The sequence below is a fragment of the Lissotriton vulgaris genome, chromosome 4_1, assembly GCF_964263255.1.
Source record: "Lissotriton vulgaris chromosome 4_1, aLisVul1.2, whole genome shotgun sequence".
Taxonomy (NCBI): domain Eukaryota; kingdom Metazoa; phylum Chordata; class Amphibia; order Caudata; family Salamandridae; genus Lissotriton; species Lissotriton vulgaris.
The window spans coordinates 1,769,443,183-1,769,463,312 of record NC_141691.1 but is presented as its reverse complement, the minus strand read 5'-3'; the positions used below and the strand labels follow the sequence as shown (position 1 = coordinate 1,769,463,312).

General features: G+C 45.4%; 1 protein-coding gene across 1 annotated transcript in view; it reads left to right on the top strand.

The window, feature by feature from the left end:
- Positions 1-20,130, top strand: part of SLC25A32 (solute carrier family 25 member 32) — a 147,831-nt gene that overhangs the window by 108,850 nt on the left and 18,851 nt on the right. Inside the window, exon 6 of the mRNA XM_086966094.1 lies at positions 13,150-13,295. Coding sequence (XP_086822220.1) covers positions 13,150-13,295 — 146 coding nt within the window. The remainder of the gene's footprint in view (positions 1-13,149; positions 13,296-20,130) is intronic.

The window sequence follows — 20,130 nt, the reverse complement described above, 5'->3', positions numbered from 1 at the left end:
GCAACTGGTTATGGACTGATGGAGGTATTGTGATTGGTATGCTGGGAGCCATGGTTACTCCCGGGGTTCATGGGAGTTGTAGTTTGAGACATGTTTTATGTTTTTTCTTTGAACTTGCTGTGTAATAAAGGGGAAGAGAGAAATGCATAATCCTCTCCTCTGCTCCTGATGTAGAATTAAAATGACAAAAAATAACAATACCAGAGTTTTGTAATGCATTGTTATTACGCATCAATGGTTCATAGATAAAAGTTTAAAACACGTTATTGTTACATATGCTGGAGTGCAATTGTCTGACTTGGAGGGGGGGGGGGAGGAGAAGAGAGAGTTGAAACAAAGAGTTGGTGGCTTCAAACAGATCTGAGGACCCTAGGAACTAAGCATCTTACATGGCCTGTATAGTGAAAAGATGTTAGCAGTCTAAATTACGTCACAGGCATGTATTGAGGCTATTCCAGGGAATATTATTGTTCATCTATTAATCAAGTGGGGGAGGAGGAAATTCTGATCCCTTCAGTTTCCCTATTTTGAGCTTTACTAATCAAGGGGGAAAGGATCCCTTGTCCTGCAAAAACCTGGGTATGCAGAAAAAATCCGAAGTGTCTCCGGTAAAAAACCCTCATGCACGTGTTTTCTGAATCGTGGTAGCGGTATATGTTGGTTCTCCGCTCTTCATACACGTGTGTGCATAATCATAGGGTTAGTTTGGTTATGCAGCCTCCACCAGGAGGTTCTTACCCATGGTTAAAAACAGTAGTGATCTAGTGATGTGGGTAGTGCTCGGTTTAAAATACCCAGACAGCCAGATATTTCACTTTATTGGGTCTGGATTCGGGTAGCCCATGAGGGAATGTTAATATGCGTGCGTTCCATGAATATATTAGGAATTCTAACGCACTAATGGTCATTAAAAATGGTCTATGTCTGTGGGTCAAAAAAGCGTAATGATGTGTGTCGTAAAGATGGTACAATAATATCAAGTTAGCAGAAAGTGCAAAAAGTACACCAGAAAGCACACAATTCCAAAGTTGGTTAAAAGTGCCCATCAGTTCTCAATCGGTTCCGGCCTATTCATCATCTGGGCTCTCCTTACCCAGGAGAAAAATTGTTTTGTATGTCACTAGATATTATCGTGACAAATAAACTCAGTAAAAATAATGAGTATTATTATGGGTAGAACCAAAACAATGTGTTTGTAAAATATATGGGTAACTGTTTTGCAGTGCATAAATGTGAATAAACGTGAAGTGTATTAAAATTAGGTAGAAATTGAGTAGAGATAAAGATTTTTTAATAGTTTCTCCCAATTCTCCTAACCTTAAAAATATATATGTGCAAATTAACTGGCAGATTTAACAAAATATCCACCTGCAAGTACGGTCAACATGTTTCAGCATTGGTGACTTATGGATACGTCACTGATTTCATCAGGACCTAGATTGTAACAGCTACTGCAATATAAGTAAAAGAATACCTGTATATTTTTTAGGTATGTCTGTCTTCTCCAACCTGTTAAATAAAATTGTACCAAAAACAGACAACACATCAGTGCCACAAAAGAATGAACATTAACAATATGTCCAACTCGTAAATGCCAACCACATGCAAATATTTCAACAATGTTTGTGAATATGGTGAAAATTCCATTATCCCAGTTTGAGCTCGCTTACCTATTTGGTAGGAGGCAATATCACGTTGAAGGTTGAAGGCCGGGCAGAGGCAAACCACGTGCAGCAGAGTTTCAGCTACTTTGCCGCACCCTCTACAGGTTAGATCCTCCGCCGTGCGTCTCCAGGGGGGTACATTTTGCAGAAATCGCCAGTCACCCATTCTAATGGCTATAAGTCTGCGTTTTAGATACAGTGAATATGTACAAGAGAAGTAAGTGGCAGGGGTTAGCCGACTGTAGGAATTAACGACTGCCCAGGAGTTTCGAGGAGTGCTTTATCTATGATAAGTGATCTCATTCTCACACATTTTTTGATACTGATTTTAAATGCTGTCTGGCTAGGGTTGAGGGCCCATAGGTCGATTGCTGACATTTGTTGGATGTAGTCCTTAAAGAGGCAACCAAACGTTCCTCCTGGGTTTTTGTCGATGATTTCTTGCCAGACTAGGGATTCTAATGTGCCTGGGTCAGCCTGCCTCAGCTTGTGACAAAGGTTTAGGTATGCACCGATACTGGAAACTTCATAGTTTGGTAACCCCATCTCTAATCTTATCTGTGCTGGGGATGCAGAACTTAGCAACTGGAGAACCTTTTTATAAATTTTGGTTGTGTGTTGGTTTAAAGCAGTGTTCAATTTGCCCTTGAATATCTCTATGCCGTACGATAGGGTAGGGCCGATTTTCACTCTCAGGACTTCCAAAAGAGGCGAAAGAGTTGGACCTGAGAGGTTTTTCGAGAGCTTGGTTACTGAAACCGCAAGTGTCGTGGCTTTAACTGCAATCTTGTTACGCTGTTTTATAAGATTACCCCTAGAGTCCAAATGGACACCTAGATATTTGTACGACTGACCTATGGCGAGGCTTGTGTTGTTAAATGACCATCCGCCACCGGCATATCGTTTCTTCCCAAAAGGGACAACTTGGGTTTTCTTTAAGTTGACTTCTAGTTGGTTCGTGATCGTGTAACGAAACAGTGTGTCAAGAAGCCTTTGCAACCCGACCCTGGTGAGGCTAAACCGAACCAGGTCGTCTGCATATAGACGGTTACTTAATGCCGTGCCTCCCACCTTTGGCGGATGACTATTTATATCGTCCAGAGTCCTCGACAGGTCTGCTATGAACAGATTGAAAAGAAGAGGGGCCAGCACGCATCCCTGCTTAACGCCTCTGGTTGTCATAATTTTCCACGAGAGATGCGTGCCGGACCCTAACTTCACCCAAACCCAGGTGCGTGTATGAAGTTGAATGATTGCCTCCAGTAGTTTGTCAGGGATCCCCCACTTCCTTAACTTTTCCCATAAAGCCGCCCTGGGGACCCTGTCAAATGCTGCTTTGAAGTCGACAAAGCAGCAAAGCACTGACCTAGATGTTAAAAGTGCTTTGTCGACAATAGTTGACACTGCTGATAGGTTGGTCATAGTCCCTGCATTGGCAACAAACCCTGTTTGGTTCATCGGTATCCGATTGTGTTCCTTTGCCCATTGCCTCAGGTCCTCCAAGAGGAGCCATGCATAATGTTTAGCCTTGATATCCAAAAGGGCAATAAGTCTGTAGTTGTTGGGGGCAGCGCGTGATCCTGATTTGCAAATTGGGTGAATTATTGCACCCCGCCATGAGTCTGGGATTGTTGCAGTTCTCAGGGCGTAATTAAAGAGATTTGTTAACATTCCTGACCAGAAAGCTATATCAGATTTGAACAGGCTCTGTGGGAGGCCATTTGGGCCCGGTGCTCCATCTGATCTTGCTTGTGTTACTGCTGTAATAACCCTATCTTGGGGCACCTGAAGGTCCTCGTTGACAGAGTGTGACAACTCAATGGGTGTTCTCCGCTTCCTGCAGGGGCCGGTCTCGGTCACTCTTGGCGGACCACATCCTGTGGGTCCTAGATGTTCTGAAGACCTAAATTGGTCAGTGAGGTATGCTGCCCATTCTGCTTCTTGGATATTTGCTGATCCGAAGCTTGAGGAACTCGGGTTCGAGTGATTGATAAGGGCCCAAATATTCCTTTAGTTTTTGCTCTTACTCTCCCATACCAATTTGCACCAAAATTGGTTTTCATGTGTCTGTTTATCTTTAATGATCGCCAGCCTGAATGACTTTTGGGCAGCTTGGTAAATATTTAAGTGTTCGCTATTCCCCGGGAATTTTGAAAGTAACCGCAAAGAGTTGTTTCTGGCTTTCCTGAGAGACTTTGTCTGTAGAGAGAGTGCAAACTTGCAAGACTGAATTGACCTTTGGGCCTGCTGTTTTACTGGAAAACGATTGGTCAAATGGAAACAAAGCGTCGTCCATGTCGCAATCGGAGAGGCATCTTGGTAGATTCATCCTTTTATGAAATCCATGCATACATGTAGAATGTTCGGGCTGATGTCATCACTCCACTTGAGACGCTTTAGATTTTCCGTGTATGTTCCTGACAGGTTGGGGGTGCTGATTTGTGAGTCACTGGCTTTGTGTTGAAGGATGTGACCTGGGGCCTATGGTCGCTTTCAGTTCGTGGGTGGATACAAAAGCTGGCCAGATGGTGAAGCAGGTCTGAGTTACAGATGGTGTAATCCAGGTAGGAGTGTTTGCTACCGTTTGTCCAAGACCAGTTTGGCGGGGTGTCGCCTGCAGACCTACGATTCATTACCAGGTAGCCTGCACTGTAGAATCTCATCACACAAAGCTCGCCCAGTCTGCTATGAGCTTGGTTGGGCGGCTTAGTTTGTGTCACGGCCTCGGTGATGTTAAATAAGAAGGGCCCTTCAGTGTCTGCTGGTTTTCCCTGGAATAGGTTGATGTTGAAATCCCCCGTGACGATACAATCTGAGTTAGGATGCTCCGCGGCTATGTCGCTCATAATTTCCGTTAGGCGTGCCAGATGATCTTTTTTAGTACGTGTGCTGGGATTAATGTACGCGTTTAAGAGGAAAAGTGAGCGCTGTTTCCGCCACAAGTTGATTTTGACCCCAAGTAGCCAGTCTTCTTCAATGAGTAGTCGTGTGATTGAGCCTTTTAAGTTGTTAGATATATATATTGACAGGCCACCTTTAGAATGACTGTAGCGGCTATCCCTGAGCGCTGGTTTCCAAAATTCAATGTAACCAATGACAGGACATCCTTCTGTGGCCCAGGTTTCCTGCAGAGCTATTACTGCATGCTCACATAGGAAAGAGAAAGTGTCATGGTTCGTCATTTTTTGATGAAGCCACTGATGTTCCAAGAACACATTAAGAAGGTGGGATCTGCTTGTTGATTAGATACAGTTGTAAGTGAGGCTGCTAGGGGGATTAACTTTGCCAGGAGTTTGTGATTAAAGTCCGAGAGCTCTACCTCGAGAGGTCATTCTGAGCTTTTGGTTGACAAGATCGCTGGGAGCCACCCCCAGCCTTGACTTGTGTCGACGTTGAAGACCTCTATTGGGGAGGTTTTATGCTGATCTTCGGGTCCTGACGCGTTTTTTAGGATGGAGTATGGTCTGGAGTGGGCCGCCGGTCTAATGGTTCCAGCTTTTCGAGGTGGTGTTGGCTGGGTTAGCAGGGAGGTGGGATAGCCTGGAGTAAAATATGGATACACTCTAATGCCCCAGTTCCGCAGGGTGGCCTTGTGATCCAAAAAAGCTCCTGCCCAGCTGGCAGACTTGAGTGACACCAGGGTTACCTCGGACGGTTGGTTGCCTCTGGGTGGGAGGAATTCAATAGATTCTATGTCCGATGCCAACCCTGCGAACCCTGGGATGCCGTCCAGTATTATATTCGATCTGTTGAGAATGTCTTGCCGACCCTTTGATTTGTATTCAGATGCCAGTAGGAGATAATAATAATATGGCGAGTCGTTTTTGTTTTCATAGTTGAGTGAACTAAGGGTCGTCTTGTTAATTTTATTGGGTAACGGGCCTGCGTCTGGTTCCTGCTTCCGTTGCGTCGGGCAATGAGGGGCCTTCGACATCGACTGGCTATGTCTGGGCAAAGTTGTTTTTTGGTTATAAATTGTTTTTGTGAGGTTCGTTCTTGTTATTGCGATGTCCACTCGAGGTGAGGTTGGGGCCAGCACTGGCTTAGATTTTCCTAGTGTCGCTATGGACCCAGTTAAGCTTGCCTCATTAGTTTTAATCCTTGGGTTTTCTGTAACTATGGTAGGCTAATCTGTTGCTGTTCCCGCGGGTATCTCGCTTGGATCTAGGGCACTCATCGGGGGTGGTTGGAAGGCGGTTGCAGGTAATTCCCTTTTTGGTTTAATGACGCTAAGATTTGCTAAAGGTGATGGTGCGTCTGTCTCACTTAGAGATTTTTTGTTGCCTGCCGTCATAAAAAGGGGGAAGAATTCCTGGTGAACAGCATTTACATTCGCCCTTGTTTTATTTTTATGTTTGCGCTGGCGTTTGTGCTCTCTCTTGCTGCAGGGTGGAGGGAGGGCTGGCAACACTTCCAATTTTGGGGGTGCCAAAGTCACTGAGCTAGCCATTGGCCCTATCGCTGGGTGATCCGTACAAATTATGTGCCCACTTGGAGCCCCGGCGTTTTCAGTCGTCACTATGGTCGAATCAGAACCCGTCGGCATTGTTTAAGGTTGGCCGGAATTCGGCTGCTCATTTGGCTGGTTTTGGGCAGGGAACTGTTCCTCCACTTGACTTGGTCCCTTCTTTTGTGGTGATCCATGGTTTAGCAGGGTCTTGATTCAGGGCTGACGAGTTTTGCAGTTGCGGACAGGGAGTTGTGAGTGGATTGCCTCCCTTCAGCAACTTGACCTCCTTTATGACACTGGATAGGAAATCTGGAAGCGAAGAAAGAGAGTCCATGATTGGGGAGCAGCAACAAACCGACTGTATAAGCTTTGTGGAGGCTTGCGCTCCTAGTATTAAATTGTTCAGTTTATCAAGTTTGCTATCGATCCCTGCCGTGAACAGTGCTAGAGTGTTTAAAAGGTCAACTGCGCCTCCAGTTTGTCTGAGTGATAATTTAATGCGTTGACTGTTTGTTGGAAGGTTTGAAGAAGTTGTGGCCAGAGGCCGGTTACTGTGGGCTCTTCTGTATTGGGCTTTGTGTTTGGCGTATGCTTGGGGGAGTTTTGAGTGTGTTTAAAGAAGAATGACCGGACCGCTAAGAGCCGGTCATTTGGATCGGATATTTTGGACAGTTTTTGAGGTGATGTCGTTATTCCTGCGGGTGGTGAAAATAGAATGTGCTGGGGGCTTTGCGCGACTAGGTTCTCCTTGGGTGTACTTATAGTTTGAGGTGAGTTGGACGATTGACGGATGTTTTTGCGCACATGAGTGTTTTGCACATGGATTTGCGCACGGGTTAGTTGACAACGGGGAACCATTATAGGTTCCTTTAGCGCAACCAAATCTTGTTGGGGGGGGGGGGTGTTGCTGGAATTTCTGGTCTCTGAGTTGAGTCTATGAGAGAACTTGGATTAAGCGGTGGGCACACCGACAAGGTTTGCAGTAGGCATGCTTCTTCTTTGTCCGCTACTGTGGGTGAGGGTTGCTGACCTGGTTGCGGCTGTAGTTGGTAGTTAGCTAGAGAATTTTGATTAAAGCTTGCGTCCCCCGGCCAATCCGGGGTCTGATCGTTGAGTGTTGATCCGAAGATATAAACTCCCGGGGGTTGAGCCGTCTTTTTGATTTTCATTGACCACTGTTGTGGAGATAACGGTTGGGGGGGGGGGGGCGTACTGATTTCTGCCGATTGGTCCAAGTCTCCAAGCCTAGTTGCCTCATGAGGCTAGGACTGTGGAAGAGAGTCAGTCATAGTTCAGATTTTTTTTAAGTAATCCAGCATGCTTGAAGGCTTTAAGGCATTTGGCATGTCCATACTCTTGCCTTTGTGAATAGAGTTACCATAACAGATAGGCTGGCATTTTGCCACAATTGCTATTTCTTGGCGGGCCCCGGAGGATTTATGGCTACCCAGGTGGAGCTCCTCTTCAGGAGCAGGCTGTTTTGACTTCCTCCGTTTTGGTACCACTGTGGTCCTTCTTACTTTCCCAGATCTCATAGCTTCGATTAATTGATTAGAGCTGGTGCGGACACACTCTTCCAGTGCAGTGCTCTGCCAGAGCAATTAGAGGTCTAGGGGGAGTTGCAATGTCCTTGAGGCTCTGATGGCTCTACAGTGGCTCTCCCGGAACGGATTGAAGACTGGGTGGGCAGAAAAAATTTGTTGTCCTTGAAACTCCAATGGCTCCGAAGGTTCTGATAGCTCCAATGACTCTAGAGACTCTACCAGCACTGACGACTCTGACCGACTCTGACAGGCCAATATTGAACCGTTCTTTTGTGCTCCGCACTGTCCCAGGGTTTTGGTTTGTCCTGTCTTCAGAGAACTGCAGGGAACTGCCAGGTTGATTGACAGCTGACTTTTTTGAGGAGTACTTTTGGCACTTCTGTGGGCGTGCACCGTAGCTTTCTCAATGCTCCTCGGTGCTCGTTGGTATCGTAAGTGATGGCACCCCCGCTCTTTTATTTCCCCTGCCCAATCCGCCTACCCGCAACAACCCGCACACGCCGCACCCCTCGAGCCTAGACTGGGAGTCAAGATATCGGGATGGGGCCACACAGGCGGTGGTATGGAGGGGGAAAAGCGACTCAACCAGTAATGGCCCGAGGAGGCAGCAAGGCTGGCCGTCGCTGGACAATTTCGGGAGGGGAGGCGGGGGGAGCAGCCCCAGAGCTAGAAAAAGCGTCCGGGTGCCCCGCACGGCCGACCGGCTGGGCTGGTGAGTAAAGGCAGCAAGAGGATAGACGTAGACCAGCACAAGTGGGAGCTCCCTATGGGCCTTTGAGGGCAACACCAGAGAAGCCAGGGAATACGGGGGGGGGAGAGATTCTCGGCTGGCGGCACCATGCAACAACGTGTGGTTCAGGGGGAGCGGGGGGCGAAGACCGTTCTCACCCAGCAGACAGCCTCGCGGCTCTCCACCCCTCCCTCCCTCCCACACGTTTTTATTGCCGACTTACCGGTACACCACCGCTCCACCGGAATCCCGACCCGGGTCCTGGTCTCAATCCCGGTGCCGACGGCACTCTGAGGAAAAACATTCCCGTCTCCCCGGCCACAGCACCTCGCACCCTTGTCGCTCGGCCTCTGTCCGGCCCCGCCCACCTCGCCTCACCACGCCTCGCCTCACGACACGTCCGGACAGACTGCTACAGTTTCCGTTGGTGGGACGCGGCCTCAGTACTCACAGACATGATTTATTTGTGGCCACACAAGAAGGTATAGCATTTGAGAAATATCGGTGTGGCTGCCACCATTTCACTTTTACAACAAAGATATTGGTGGCAAGGTTTATACCAATAAACGAGAAAATATGTTTTATGTTGTGACATGTGTCAACAGATTAAATGTTCTGCTGTGTCTCATTCACCGCAGACACGTTTTATTCCCAGCCAGCCTTTTGACTATGTATATTTAGATCGTTGCAGTCCTCTAACTTCAGATAATCGTTCAAATATATTTTTGTTGCAGTTGATTCTTGCTCTAGGTTCATCTGGGTTTGGCCTCAGCGCTCGGCTGATGCTCAAACTGTTATTAAAGACTTTCAAGTCTTTATCGAGACATATGCCTGCTGCATGTTCCACTCGGACCAAGATCCGGCTTTTGTCTTCAAGGTATACTGTGATTTGATAAAGTCCATGGGTGTGTAAGTGCATTTTTCTTCTCCATATAGACCAGAGGGTAATGTTGTGAAAAGAATGAACCTTGATTTAAAGCAGTCGTTAAAGGCTAGGGTATTAGGCACAGGGTGTGGTTGGTTGCACCATCCAAATGAGGTTCAACCAGCGTTAAATAACCTCCCTAAAAGATCTCTGGGTGGGCGGCCCTTGTACAAAGTAGTTTTTGGCATCAAGATGCATGTTCCAGACCATGACGGTCTAGATGTTGTGATGGCTGCTGCACCCTTTGACGTAGATAACCATTGTGATGTCTTGCGGGGGATCTTCAACAGTTCTGTGACACTAACTCAGGCAAACAATTGCCTGCATCTCAAGCTTCGATTTCAGGAGTTGTGCTTCCAGTTTCCAGCTGGCCACCGAAAGTGGGAGAACTTGTTCAAGAAAAGGTGGCCATCAAAAAGGAATTTAGCCCAACATACCGTGATCCTGTTCCAGTCCTTGGTCTACAAGATACACAAACTGATATTCTGCCACCACTTCCTGGTTCTAAAGACAAGCGCTTTGTCTCCATTTAACATGTCAAACTATACCATGTGGCAGAAACTTAATAGTATGCCATTGGAAAACCGTTCTTTTTATCAAGATTTTTCTCTACAGCCTATGAGCACCATCGATGCCGATACTTCCCGGCTGAAGGAGGGAGGGAGCTGCTGAGTCCTACGTCGAAATTTTTCTTATCGCGCAACTTGCTTCTAATATCATGTCTTCTGCAGCAGATGTCATTTACAATGATCCACCAATGGCGAATCCATTTAAGTTGGCCTTTTCAAGTCCTACTGTTGAGTCCCATCCTCCTGTGTTTCTGCTGAGTACCTCCAGGTACTATATGGATCAAGATAACTTTTCTTCCGACAGTTCTTCTGCTGTGTACACACGTCTAGCACGGATTTGTGTTTTTCTTTCATGGTTAAAACACACTTATCTAGTCCCTCCTTGGATATATGTCTGGATCATACTTTCCATTATTTTCTTTTTTTTGTGAATTATATTTATGGATGTTTTCTTCTTACTGATCATCAGCCATTACCTCCCAGTATGTCTGCTACAGAACTAGTCAACTGGGTGTTGGCCCCCTATTCTTCATCGCATAAAAAGAAAAGTGACTTGTTCCTCGTCAACATTTCAGCCGTTCCAGTGACTAATGGAATTGTTTGGGATAAAGTTATTTTCAATATATCTGGTCCAACGGAGATCGTGCAGATACCAAATGAGTTCAAAGTTTCTATGGGTGATTTGATAGTACCTTGATTACATTAAGTTGATTAGGATGATGATACTGTAAATTCTATGCATTCTGAGTTAAAGTGTCGTACTATTTTTAGATCAGAAGATCTGTATTTTAATTCCGCTAACTATGCTGATCTGTTCTGTTACCATCATTAGGACACCATTTTTTTCATAAACCGGGTAGACAGCGTCCCTATTTTAATTTTTATTATACCCAATGGGGATCATTGTCCCACTTTTCCAGAGAGTTCCAAAAAAACAAAAATATAATATACATATTTTACAAAGTATGATACTTCAGACCCCATGTCGTATTATTTTAAATTGACTCCAAGACCACCCAAAAATATATGCGTACTCAAACTAAGCTTATATATATATATTACTATGTGCTTTTCCGAGCACAGTAGTTTGAATACATATTCTAAACTGCTTTTGTTTATTGTGGACAAGTGAGAGAGCGAAAGGGTATGTCCTGTTACCGCAATCCCTGCGAGGGTTGAGAGTGTTGCGTTCTGGCAATTCACTTCTTTCTATGGTATGGTTAGGAGGGCAAGTGAGGCATTATAGCTAGTCTGACTCAGGCTCATGGATCTCATGAATACTGAGGTGATATGATGACTTAGTCCCTACATACTGATGTTCCATGGTCCCAAGCATAGTTCTGTTTCAGAGCAGAGTCCCTGCAACATGATCAGGCACCCCATCCCCTCGCAACTCAATCTAGCGATCTGGCTCCTGAGGTCCTAGAGTTCAACGAACTTAATCTTCCTAAAAGTAGCACGCAGACCCACTGTGTGGGCCTGCTAAGCTGCCAAGTGGAAGAGGTTTGTCTACTTCTGCATTCCTAAGCACTTAGTCCCACTTAAACCTGACATTTAGGATATCGTCTGCTACCTGCTGAATCTAAAGAAATCAGGCCTATACTTCAATACGCCTTCATGTTGTGCAACTATGCAGCTTGTAGCCCAGAGAACACTATTCTTTATTCAGAATCCCTGTCATCAAGGCTTTCATGGAATGACTCTAATGGGTTATTCCACCTAGGGTACCACTACCCCTGAACCTTAAAGTTGTCTTTACCAGACATATGGACCCTCCTTTTGAACCCCTACGTTTGTGCCCATAACAGTTCTTTTCCAGGAAGGTTGCTTTCCTTGTCACCATCACAACTTTAGGGCGTTGGCAAATTTCAGTCCCTCACCCTGGAAGGGCCTTTCTTTCAAGTTCATAACAGAATTGTCCTTATAACCAACCTTAACTTCATTCCTAAGGTGGTATCCCCATTCTATTTCTATTAAACCATTGAACTCCTGGTCTTCTTTCCACAACCAAACTCTGGCAAAGAGTGCCATTCACACATTTGATGCCAATGTGCTTTTATGTATTGCATTGATAGGACCAGTCATTTTCACAAAAATATGCAACTTATGGTTGATTCGCCAAGCCACCGAAATGACTAGCTCTTTCTAAGGCAGGCATAGCTAGATGGATTCCCAAATGTATCCAAACGTGCTACATTAAGGCTAATAGGAATTTGCCTGCCCCACCCAGGCCTCATTCAACTTGCAAAAAAGGAACTATTGTGGCTTTCCTTGGAAGCATACCCATAGCTGACATTTGTAAGGCAGCTTCGTGGTCGACCTCACACACATTCACCAAACACTAGTGTATGGATGTCTTAGTATGCCAACAAGCAAGAGTTGGTCAAGGTACCCTGAAGAACTCTTTTTCAGTCTTCTGCAACATCCTCCGGCAAACCACTGCTTAGGGGAGTACTGCTGTACAGTGTATGTAGCGTATATGTATCTACAGATGTATCTACAGTCTCTTGCTTCGAACAGAGCATATTAACTCGTAAACATCAGTTTGTAGCATGTAGTACCATAAATTCACATGCACCCACCCACCTTCCCGGGTGCGTTTGGTTGTTACAGGTGTATTTTCTTTTACTTAAACACTCTGGATTTAACTTTTTGCATGGTCACCATGCATTCCTGTCTAATGCTTCATCTGTACGCTCTCCTATTGCCCGGAAAACAAACTAATAATGTAGCCGGTGCCCATGCTCATTACCAACTAAGGGTGTAGTTACTATACCTTGTGGTTTGAAAGACTTCTTCAAAGAAAAACAAGTTGCAAACATCTGAGCTCAAACCTGGATGTCAGAAGTATGCAGAGCATGTGAATCTTCAGCACTTCATACTATGGACAGATGCTTACAAGGTAAGTAGCATGTCCCTTTTTCATATTTTTCTAATCGCTGACACAAACGCACTGCTCACACAAGAACTAAGAAAAGGAACACGGTTGTAATTTTATTTGTTACTTGTAAATGCATTATAAATGTATCGACTTTAATCTGGTGACAATTATTGGTTTATCTTTCTAGTGTTTATGATGGTATTCATAATCTAGCAGAGAGACGCTCTGTATTAGGTTCAACTCGCTTCTTGACTCAGTTAAATTTAGTTGTAGTGCAGAAAGCCATTGACTCTCTTCGCATTGTCTTTTTCAGAGCTTTATGTTTATTGCTTCCTTGCTCTCACAGTTTTGAACAATCTTGCAATCTGCTTTATTTTGTTTTTTAGAATACAATTGAATATATAACAATGGCAGCGCTGTCCAAAATATTTGCAGTAGCAGCAACATATCCATATCAAGTAGTGCGGGCTCGTCTTCAGGACCAACACAACACGTACTCCGGCGTCATTGATGTTATTCGCAGGACATGGAGGTAAGAAAGTCTCATTAGTTTCACTTCTGAAACTTACAGAGCCAGTGCACATAGAAACGAGGCCGATGTAGTCTGATAATTGTACAAAACTACATTGAAACAGCAAACTGTTTGTATTATGCTTTGTCTGTAGAAGGTTTTAGTTTAATTCAATAGCAGAGAAGATGTAGATGAGGCAATGCACAAAAATGGATTCAGTTGTGCTCTTTTTTCACTAATATAGCAATGATGAATGCATCTTTGCTTCCTTCAACTAGAAACACCTTCCTCTGTTGCTCCTAAGCTGAATTGCATGGTGCATTCTGTAGCGGACAGGCGAGATCCCTCTAAACAAAGGGGGAGTGGCGAGCAAAAAGTGTACTGTGCGCGAGACCAACATGTCTTCGGACTACCCAGCTTTCCTTCAGCTGTAAAAGCCAAGATTCATTCCAATGCCACCAACAGGCAATTCCCCCTTTCAACAATCTGCCGACAGCAGTTTATTACGCATAGAATGTGTTGACCTTATCTGAAAAAGCAACGTAATAAGCCTCATCTGTATAGGTGCTGTACAGACGCACTTAAAAAGTGCATTGGTTGCTGTCTAAATAGTTTGAAACAGTAGTAGACATTGGACCTCAACCCATAGCAATCAAAGCCTTTATTACTTATATTCCAAAATAATGGCCCCCTAAGGATGAAATCATACCAGCCCCTTCTGATTTTAGAAACGGAATATACAATTCTCAGTGAAATTGCTAGCGGGCAGGTTACCTCTAGCTTGTCAATGTTGATACATGCGGACCAAAACGGGTGCGTGCTTTGCTGCAGCATATCCTTGAGCATCAGGAGATTTTATTGCATACTAGAGAAGGCTCCCCATTGTTGGTGATGCTCAGCACATCTGGCCTATAATTAAGAGCAGGCCATTGATGTGCGTAATTGACTCTATATAATTAATATACTGGATACATTTGGTTTTAGAAGACAGATCCTTAGGTGGTTTAAACATCTGTATGCACGTTCTACACCCAGGGTTTAAACTGAATATAGCATAGCTTCATACCAGGTTAGTAGCGGTACAAGACCTGAGTGCCTACACTTTCCCCTGCCTTTCGCAGTGGCCATTGAACCTTTAGCTGTTAAAATGATCACTTTGGGGGAAGAATGAGGTATCCATTTGCGAAGAACTATTTATTCGATTTCCTATACGCACATCATATGTTACTCGGTATGCAAGATGATGAGTCTGACTGGACTTCAATTTCATGTACTTTAGCTCATTTAAGGCAGTCTCAGGTCTGGGAATTAATTGGAGTAAGTCCTGTGTATTACCACTGAATGAAACCCTGCTACTGCACGTGAGGGTTGCTCTGGAAGTCAGGCATGTTTCGATATTCAGGGATTAAAATATATCATTATGAGGCAGATCTTTTGGCTGTCTCAAATCTCATTTTGAACTACACTCCTATCAATGTTAGTATGCATAGCATTAGCTAAAATGACTGTTATCTCAACTTTTTAATAATTTGCCTATCTTTCCTCTGTAGTCCTGAAGAAGGCGGTTCAAGAGTTGTTGGGTGACTTGTTTGGTGATCTAGTAGAAGAAGAGTAGTGTTAACAGTACTGCCAACTGAGAGAGGAGAATGTGCGATTTCCTAGCGCCATGATATCCTCTTGAATGATTGTTGCGCTTACAAATAAATGAATAAATGAGGTTCCTGAAATAAGTACCAGAGAGCTGAAGTTAATTGTAACAATGTACAATTGTTTTGATCTTTATGTATTTCACACTCTGCCCTGACTTGGCATCTGTATTTCTTGCACTTGTAGTAAATATGTGGTAGCTCCTACATATGGAGATATAAAATAATGTCATTCGAGGCATGGCCAAGATAGCGGCGGAGACAGACATGTTTTAAGTGTGCTCCACGCCAGGCCCATACTTAACGTGACGTACTCCTTATCGGACCTATGAGTGCCGCTTCGGAAAGGAGCCCCCTAGTAGTGGAAAAAGTTGTGTGGTGGGGAGTTGATCTGAGACCACAGATCTGGGAGACCGTGGTAGACATTCCAGTCTGCGGCCTCGCTGGGTCCCCCCTTGTGCTGAAGCTGTGGTGTGGCTGTCCGGCTGGTGAACTGGGCCCCCTCTGAGATCCAGGAGGCACTAGCCGAATAGCATCAGCGGAAGGGGTGAAGGACTGGTTATTGTTGAACGCCGGCCCCGGAGAGCAATTGCAGTGACCGAGAGTCCGAGATCACCAGTGACATCGCACCAGATGCCTACCCCCAGACTGGGAGAGGGGAGCCTCACATGGCCTGACCGCATTGTTGGTACAGTGGCATTCCCTCAAGGAGCGGGGAACCCAGCGGAGAGACCATGACTAACCTGTGTGGCGATACAGGGAGCTGAAGCTGCAGGCCATGCTGCATATCCCAAATCGAGCGTGCTGTGGTGAGGGCAGTGTTGTTGGTGGCCTTCTGCCCCTCCCCCCCTCCGCACATCACCCAAGCCTGTTGACTCATAGTCCAGGGGATAGAAGATCCAGTAGTCCCCATCTGCGCCTCGGCGGCCCACTGACAGCCTTGATTCGCTGGTGAGGTCGCTCCGTAGGCCTGGGTCCCCTTTTGAGATCAGCCTCAAGCAGTGCTGGGGCAGGAGACTCCAAGTGTCACCACACTGTGGTCAGGGGTCGTGAGGACGGTCTTAGATTAACCAGTGCACCGGTGGCAAAGTCCAGTCTCCTAAAACCAGGGAGGGAACGCATACCTTCCATCGATGTTGGAGAGCAGATTGGAGGATTAAGGGAGTATTCCCCCTCCCCATCTGGGGCATGACTCCTTGGGCCACGGAGGATGGCATCATTCATGTGCCTAAGCAGTGCTAGTTTCATCATTGAACGGGCGAATCGAGCACAGTCAGCAGCTGCTACCTACACACCCATCACTACTCTAGCGCATCCCGCAACCCTTTCTAGACCCTGGATGAATACTCTACTATTAGCAGATAGCACCCTGTCGATCTTGTCCTGGAATGTGAACGGCCTGGGTGACAAGGTCAAGAGACGGTTAGGGAACCAATGCATCAGACAACTGCAGCCAGCTGTGGTGCTCTTTCAGGAGACTCATTTTAAGGGAACACAGTGCAGAGTCTTGGAAAGAAGAGCCTGCATCTCACTAGCACATGTAGGGTACATGTCAGGCTCCAGGGGAGTGGCTATTTAGATCCAGAAAGATCCACCTTCCTAAATTACTAAGAAGTGGACAAAACCCTCCGGGAGGTATGTAGGAGTGAAGGGGTTCTGGGGACATAAGATGTTATGCTGCTTAGTGTATACGCACCCCCTAAGCTACAGAACACCACTTTCGAGAAACCAGCTAGCATTATCCTGGAGGCACTCTGGATCGTGGGAGGAGATTTTGATGATGTCATGGTGACAGAGAAGGACAGTACGGGATCCACTGTGCCGGTCACACAACCCACCCCACTCGTAACATTTGCAGCTGGCTTGGGTCTCACGAATCTCTGGAGGAGAGCTCACCGACTCGAAAATAAATATTCCTTCTCTCGGGGGCCATAGGGTGTTCTCCCGTCTAGACTATGTCATTGACCTGGCAGGGGAAGTGGGGACCATTTTGTAAGTCTGGGCGGTGGACTCCGCTCCCAAAAACTCTGCTTCGCGGAGTGAAGTTTTTTTCCTTGCTCGCGTTCGTCAACGTCAAGTTGGTGAGCACGAGCGATGATAATCCACCTCCCGGCGAGATTTTTCCTCATTCGCGATTGTCAACATCAATTTGGCGGGCTTGGAAAATCAACCTCCCTGTGAGATTTATCAACGCAGGTGCTCAGATTTCTCATTGCGATTGGTTGCCTATACTCGTGATAACTCTCATTGAGAAACTGTCCGTTCGCTTTGAGAAAGCTGCTGCTCGAGTAAAAAAGTACTTGTGCGGTAAAAAGGAAGCAGTGTCTGCTTGCACTGTTCATTTTGCCGTTCCCAATGATTGCACAGTGCAGACAAGCACCTGGACCTGAAAATCACTGTGAACGGCATTTACCTAAGGCACTCCGCTGCTCGTGGAGCTCTGCGTAGCTCGGCAGAGCATTTTTTGCACTTTGCGGAGTTCCGCCTAGCGGAACGCCGCAAATTCCGCCTAGCAGATGGCCGATTTGGCCCGCGGCCTTTATGAGCACTCCCCCTGTTGGTGAAGGTGGATAGGCGACGTAGTAGGTAGAAGCGTTGGAAACGTATTACCTGGGACCTACGGGACCGGGATGTGGTGGTGGGACTGAGGGTGAACTCCAATCTTCCAGGAAAATTTAGTCACCATCATGTCTGAAGTAGTGCTCTGGGAGGCCTATGAAAGAGTCCTTCGAGATAGTGTCCAGAACTTCATAGCCTAAAAGAGGGGGAGAGAGGTGGGATCATTGGAGAAACTCGAGAGTTGGCTGCTGGAGATCGAGGGAACCCTGGTCTGGAACCAGATCCCCTTACTCTTAGGTAATTAACCTTCATAAAAGACGAATATCTAGCTCAGACACATGAAAATGCCCTAACCCAAATGCTGGCCACATTACACTGATTATACGACACGGGGGATAAGGCCGGGAAGCTCTTGGCATGGCTGGTTTAAAAACGAAACGGAGGCTAGGTTGGTGCAACAGATAGTTGAACCAGGGGAGAACAGTGCGGAAACGGACAAAGCAATAGCGCGAGCCTTTGCTCACTGTTGTGCGGAATATTATAGGGCTAGGCCATTCTGGACATTAATCCAAACTGAACACTACCTGCAGTCGGTGAACACACCTGCTCTAGACACAGAGGCTTGAGCGGTGGTTAATGCTAAAATTACATTGGCAGAAGTTCAAGCCGCTACACTAATACTGAACTCTAACAAGACCCCGGGCCCAACGGGAGTCCCTCAGAACTTTATAAGCAATACAAAGGGCTGGTGGGACCCCATCTCTTGAACATGTATTTGCAAGCTGATAGACAGGGCACCCTTCCATGAGACCTTTAAAGGGTGCTCATAGTAGTCATTCATAAAGAAAGCAAGACAAAAGAGTACTGTGACTTTAATTGCCCGATATTGTTACTCATCACAGAAGTTAAAATCTTGGCCACACCAGCCGTTAGACTCCTACAGGTCATCAGTCACATTGCACCTATAATTGGCAGAATGAAATTAGTGACCAATCAGAACTGCACATCTTTCTAGTGCTCGATGCAGAAAAGGTGTTTGATGCAGTACTCTGGCCCTTTCTTGAACGTAAGGTGGTCAAGTTGAAGTTTGGTCCCTGCTATAGTAAGTGGGTCAAACTCTTATACCAGGGCCATGCTGCTGCGGTCTGAGAACAAGGTTCAAAACGATCCGAAACGCATCAGGACTAAGATTTTAACCCCTTCCATGCGGCCGCGATTCTGCACCTATGCGGCAGAATCGCGAGTGGGCGGGTTTATGACGGCCCCCAGCCGCCATCAGCACACGAGCGCCGTAGTGCATGACGGCTGGGGGCCGTCATCAGCATGCAAGGGGTTAAGCAAGCTGCTGCATTGTTACACTTTGAATAAAGCACCTTATGCCATTGAAGTCAATGTGCAGCATTCTTCTTTTCTTTGGGGAAAGAAGGTTGTTTGGATATAATCGGGGTGCTCCGTCCCCGAACGCAGAGGCCACTCTGTTAAGGTTGAGGCTCTCTAGCGGAGAGTAGGTGAAAAATATATATATTTATATATTGTATATCATTAAAACATTTAGTATTAACAGATTACATTTATGGAATTATGAAGTTAAAAATAGTTACATTTCAAGGTTTTAAATCTCAACTCAATATGTAGAGAAATTGTAAATAGGATTTTTTTCTATTTAAATACTAATTTATTTTAAGGATCAAAATATATGGTTTTAAATGCGTATGGGGTAGTAAGGGTTTTTGTCTGGTTCGGGGATGGGTAGTGCATGGGATAGTAAGGGTTTTTGTGTTCAGAAATGGATAGTGTATAGGGGTTGTAAGGGGCTTACGGGTTCAGGGAGTGGTAGTTTAAAATATTACATTATAATTAAGTTAAAAGTAATAATTTACTATTAAAATAATGAAATTGTTTTAATCGATTAATAATTTAAATTACATTCATTTTTAAATTACATTGGAATAAAAAAAGAAATAAACAAATATATATGTGTGTGTGTGTGTGTGTGTGATATAAGTGTGTGGTACAAGTAATGCTTACAGCCCAACCTGCGAAGTAAAAGCACACTAAAGGTACTCCTGATATTTTACTGCAATTTAAAGGCTCTTAATGCAAAAACCTGCAAAGTAGCAACTGATATTCAGCACATTGCACCACAACGTCGGCCAATAAAAACAGGATTGGCTGTATTTTTCTCGTGAAGAATGTGCAGGAGGGGTAACAGACACAACCTTAGTCTCTATTGAAACTAAAGGGACTATTTTAACTCCTGAGGTTTTCCTTTACCTACATGTTTTCGAACAGGTACCAGCGTCAGTGGGACATAGAGATGACTGTCATAGGAAGAGATTGCCACCAGTCATGAGAAACTATTTTATATGTTAAACTTTAGCTAGTGTTGCCACAACCATTCTCTGACATCAGAAAGACAAAGCTGAACTGAGAGATTATCTTCGCGATGACTGCTTGCTCAGAACAGTAATTGAGTGTATAGTTGGAGTCCATAGGAGCGGACAAAAGCAGAAAGAGAAATAACCTACAAGTTAAGCAAAGACGGAGAGAGCTCAGAGCTCTGAGTGATGCCACAAGAAATTGTGCTGGCTGAGGATAGAAAGGAATCAAATGCTTTTGTTCATTTTCTTTCCGAGAGGAAGAAACTAAGC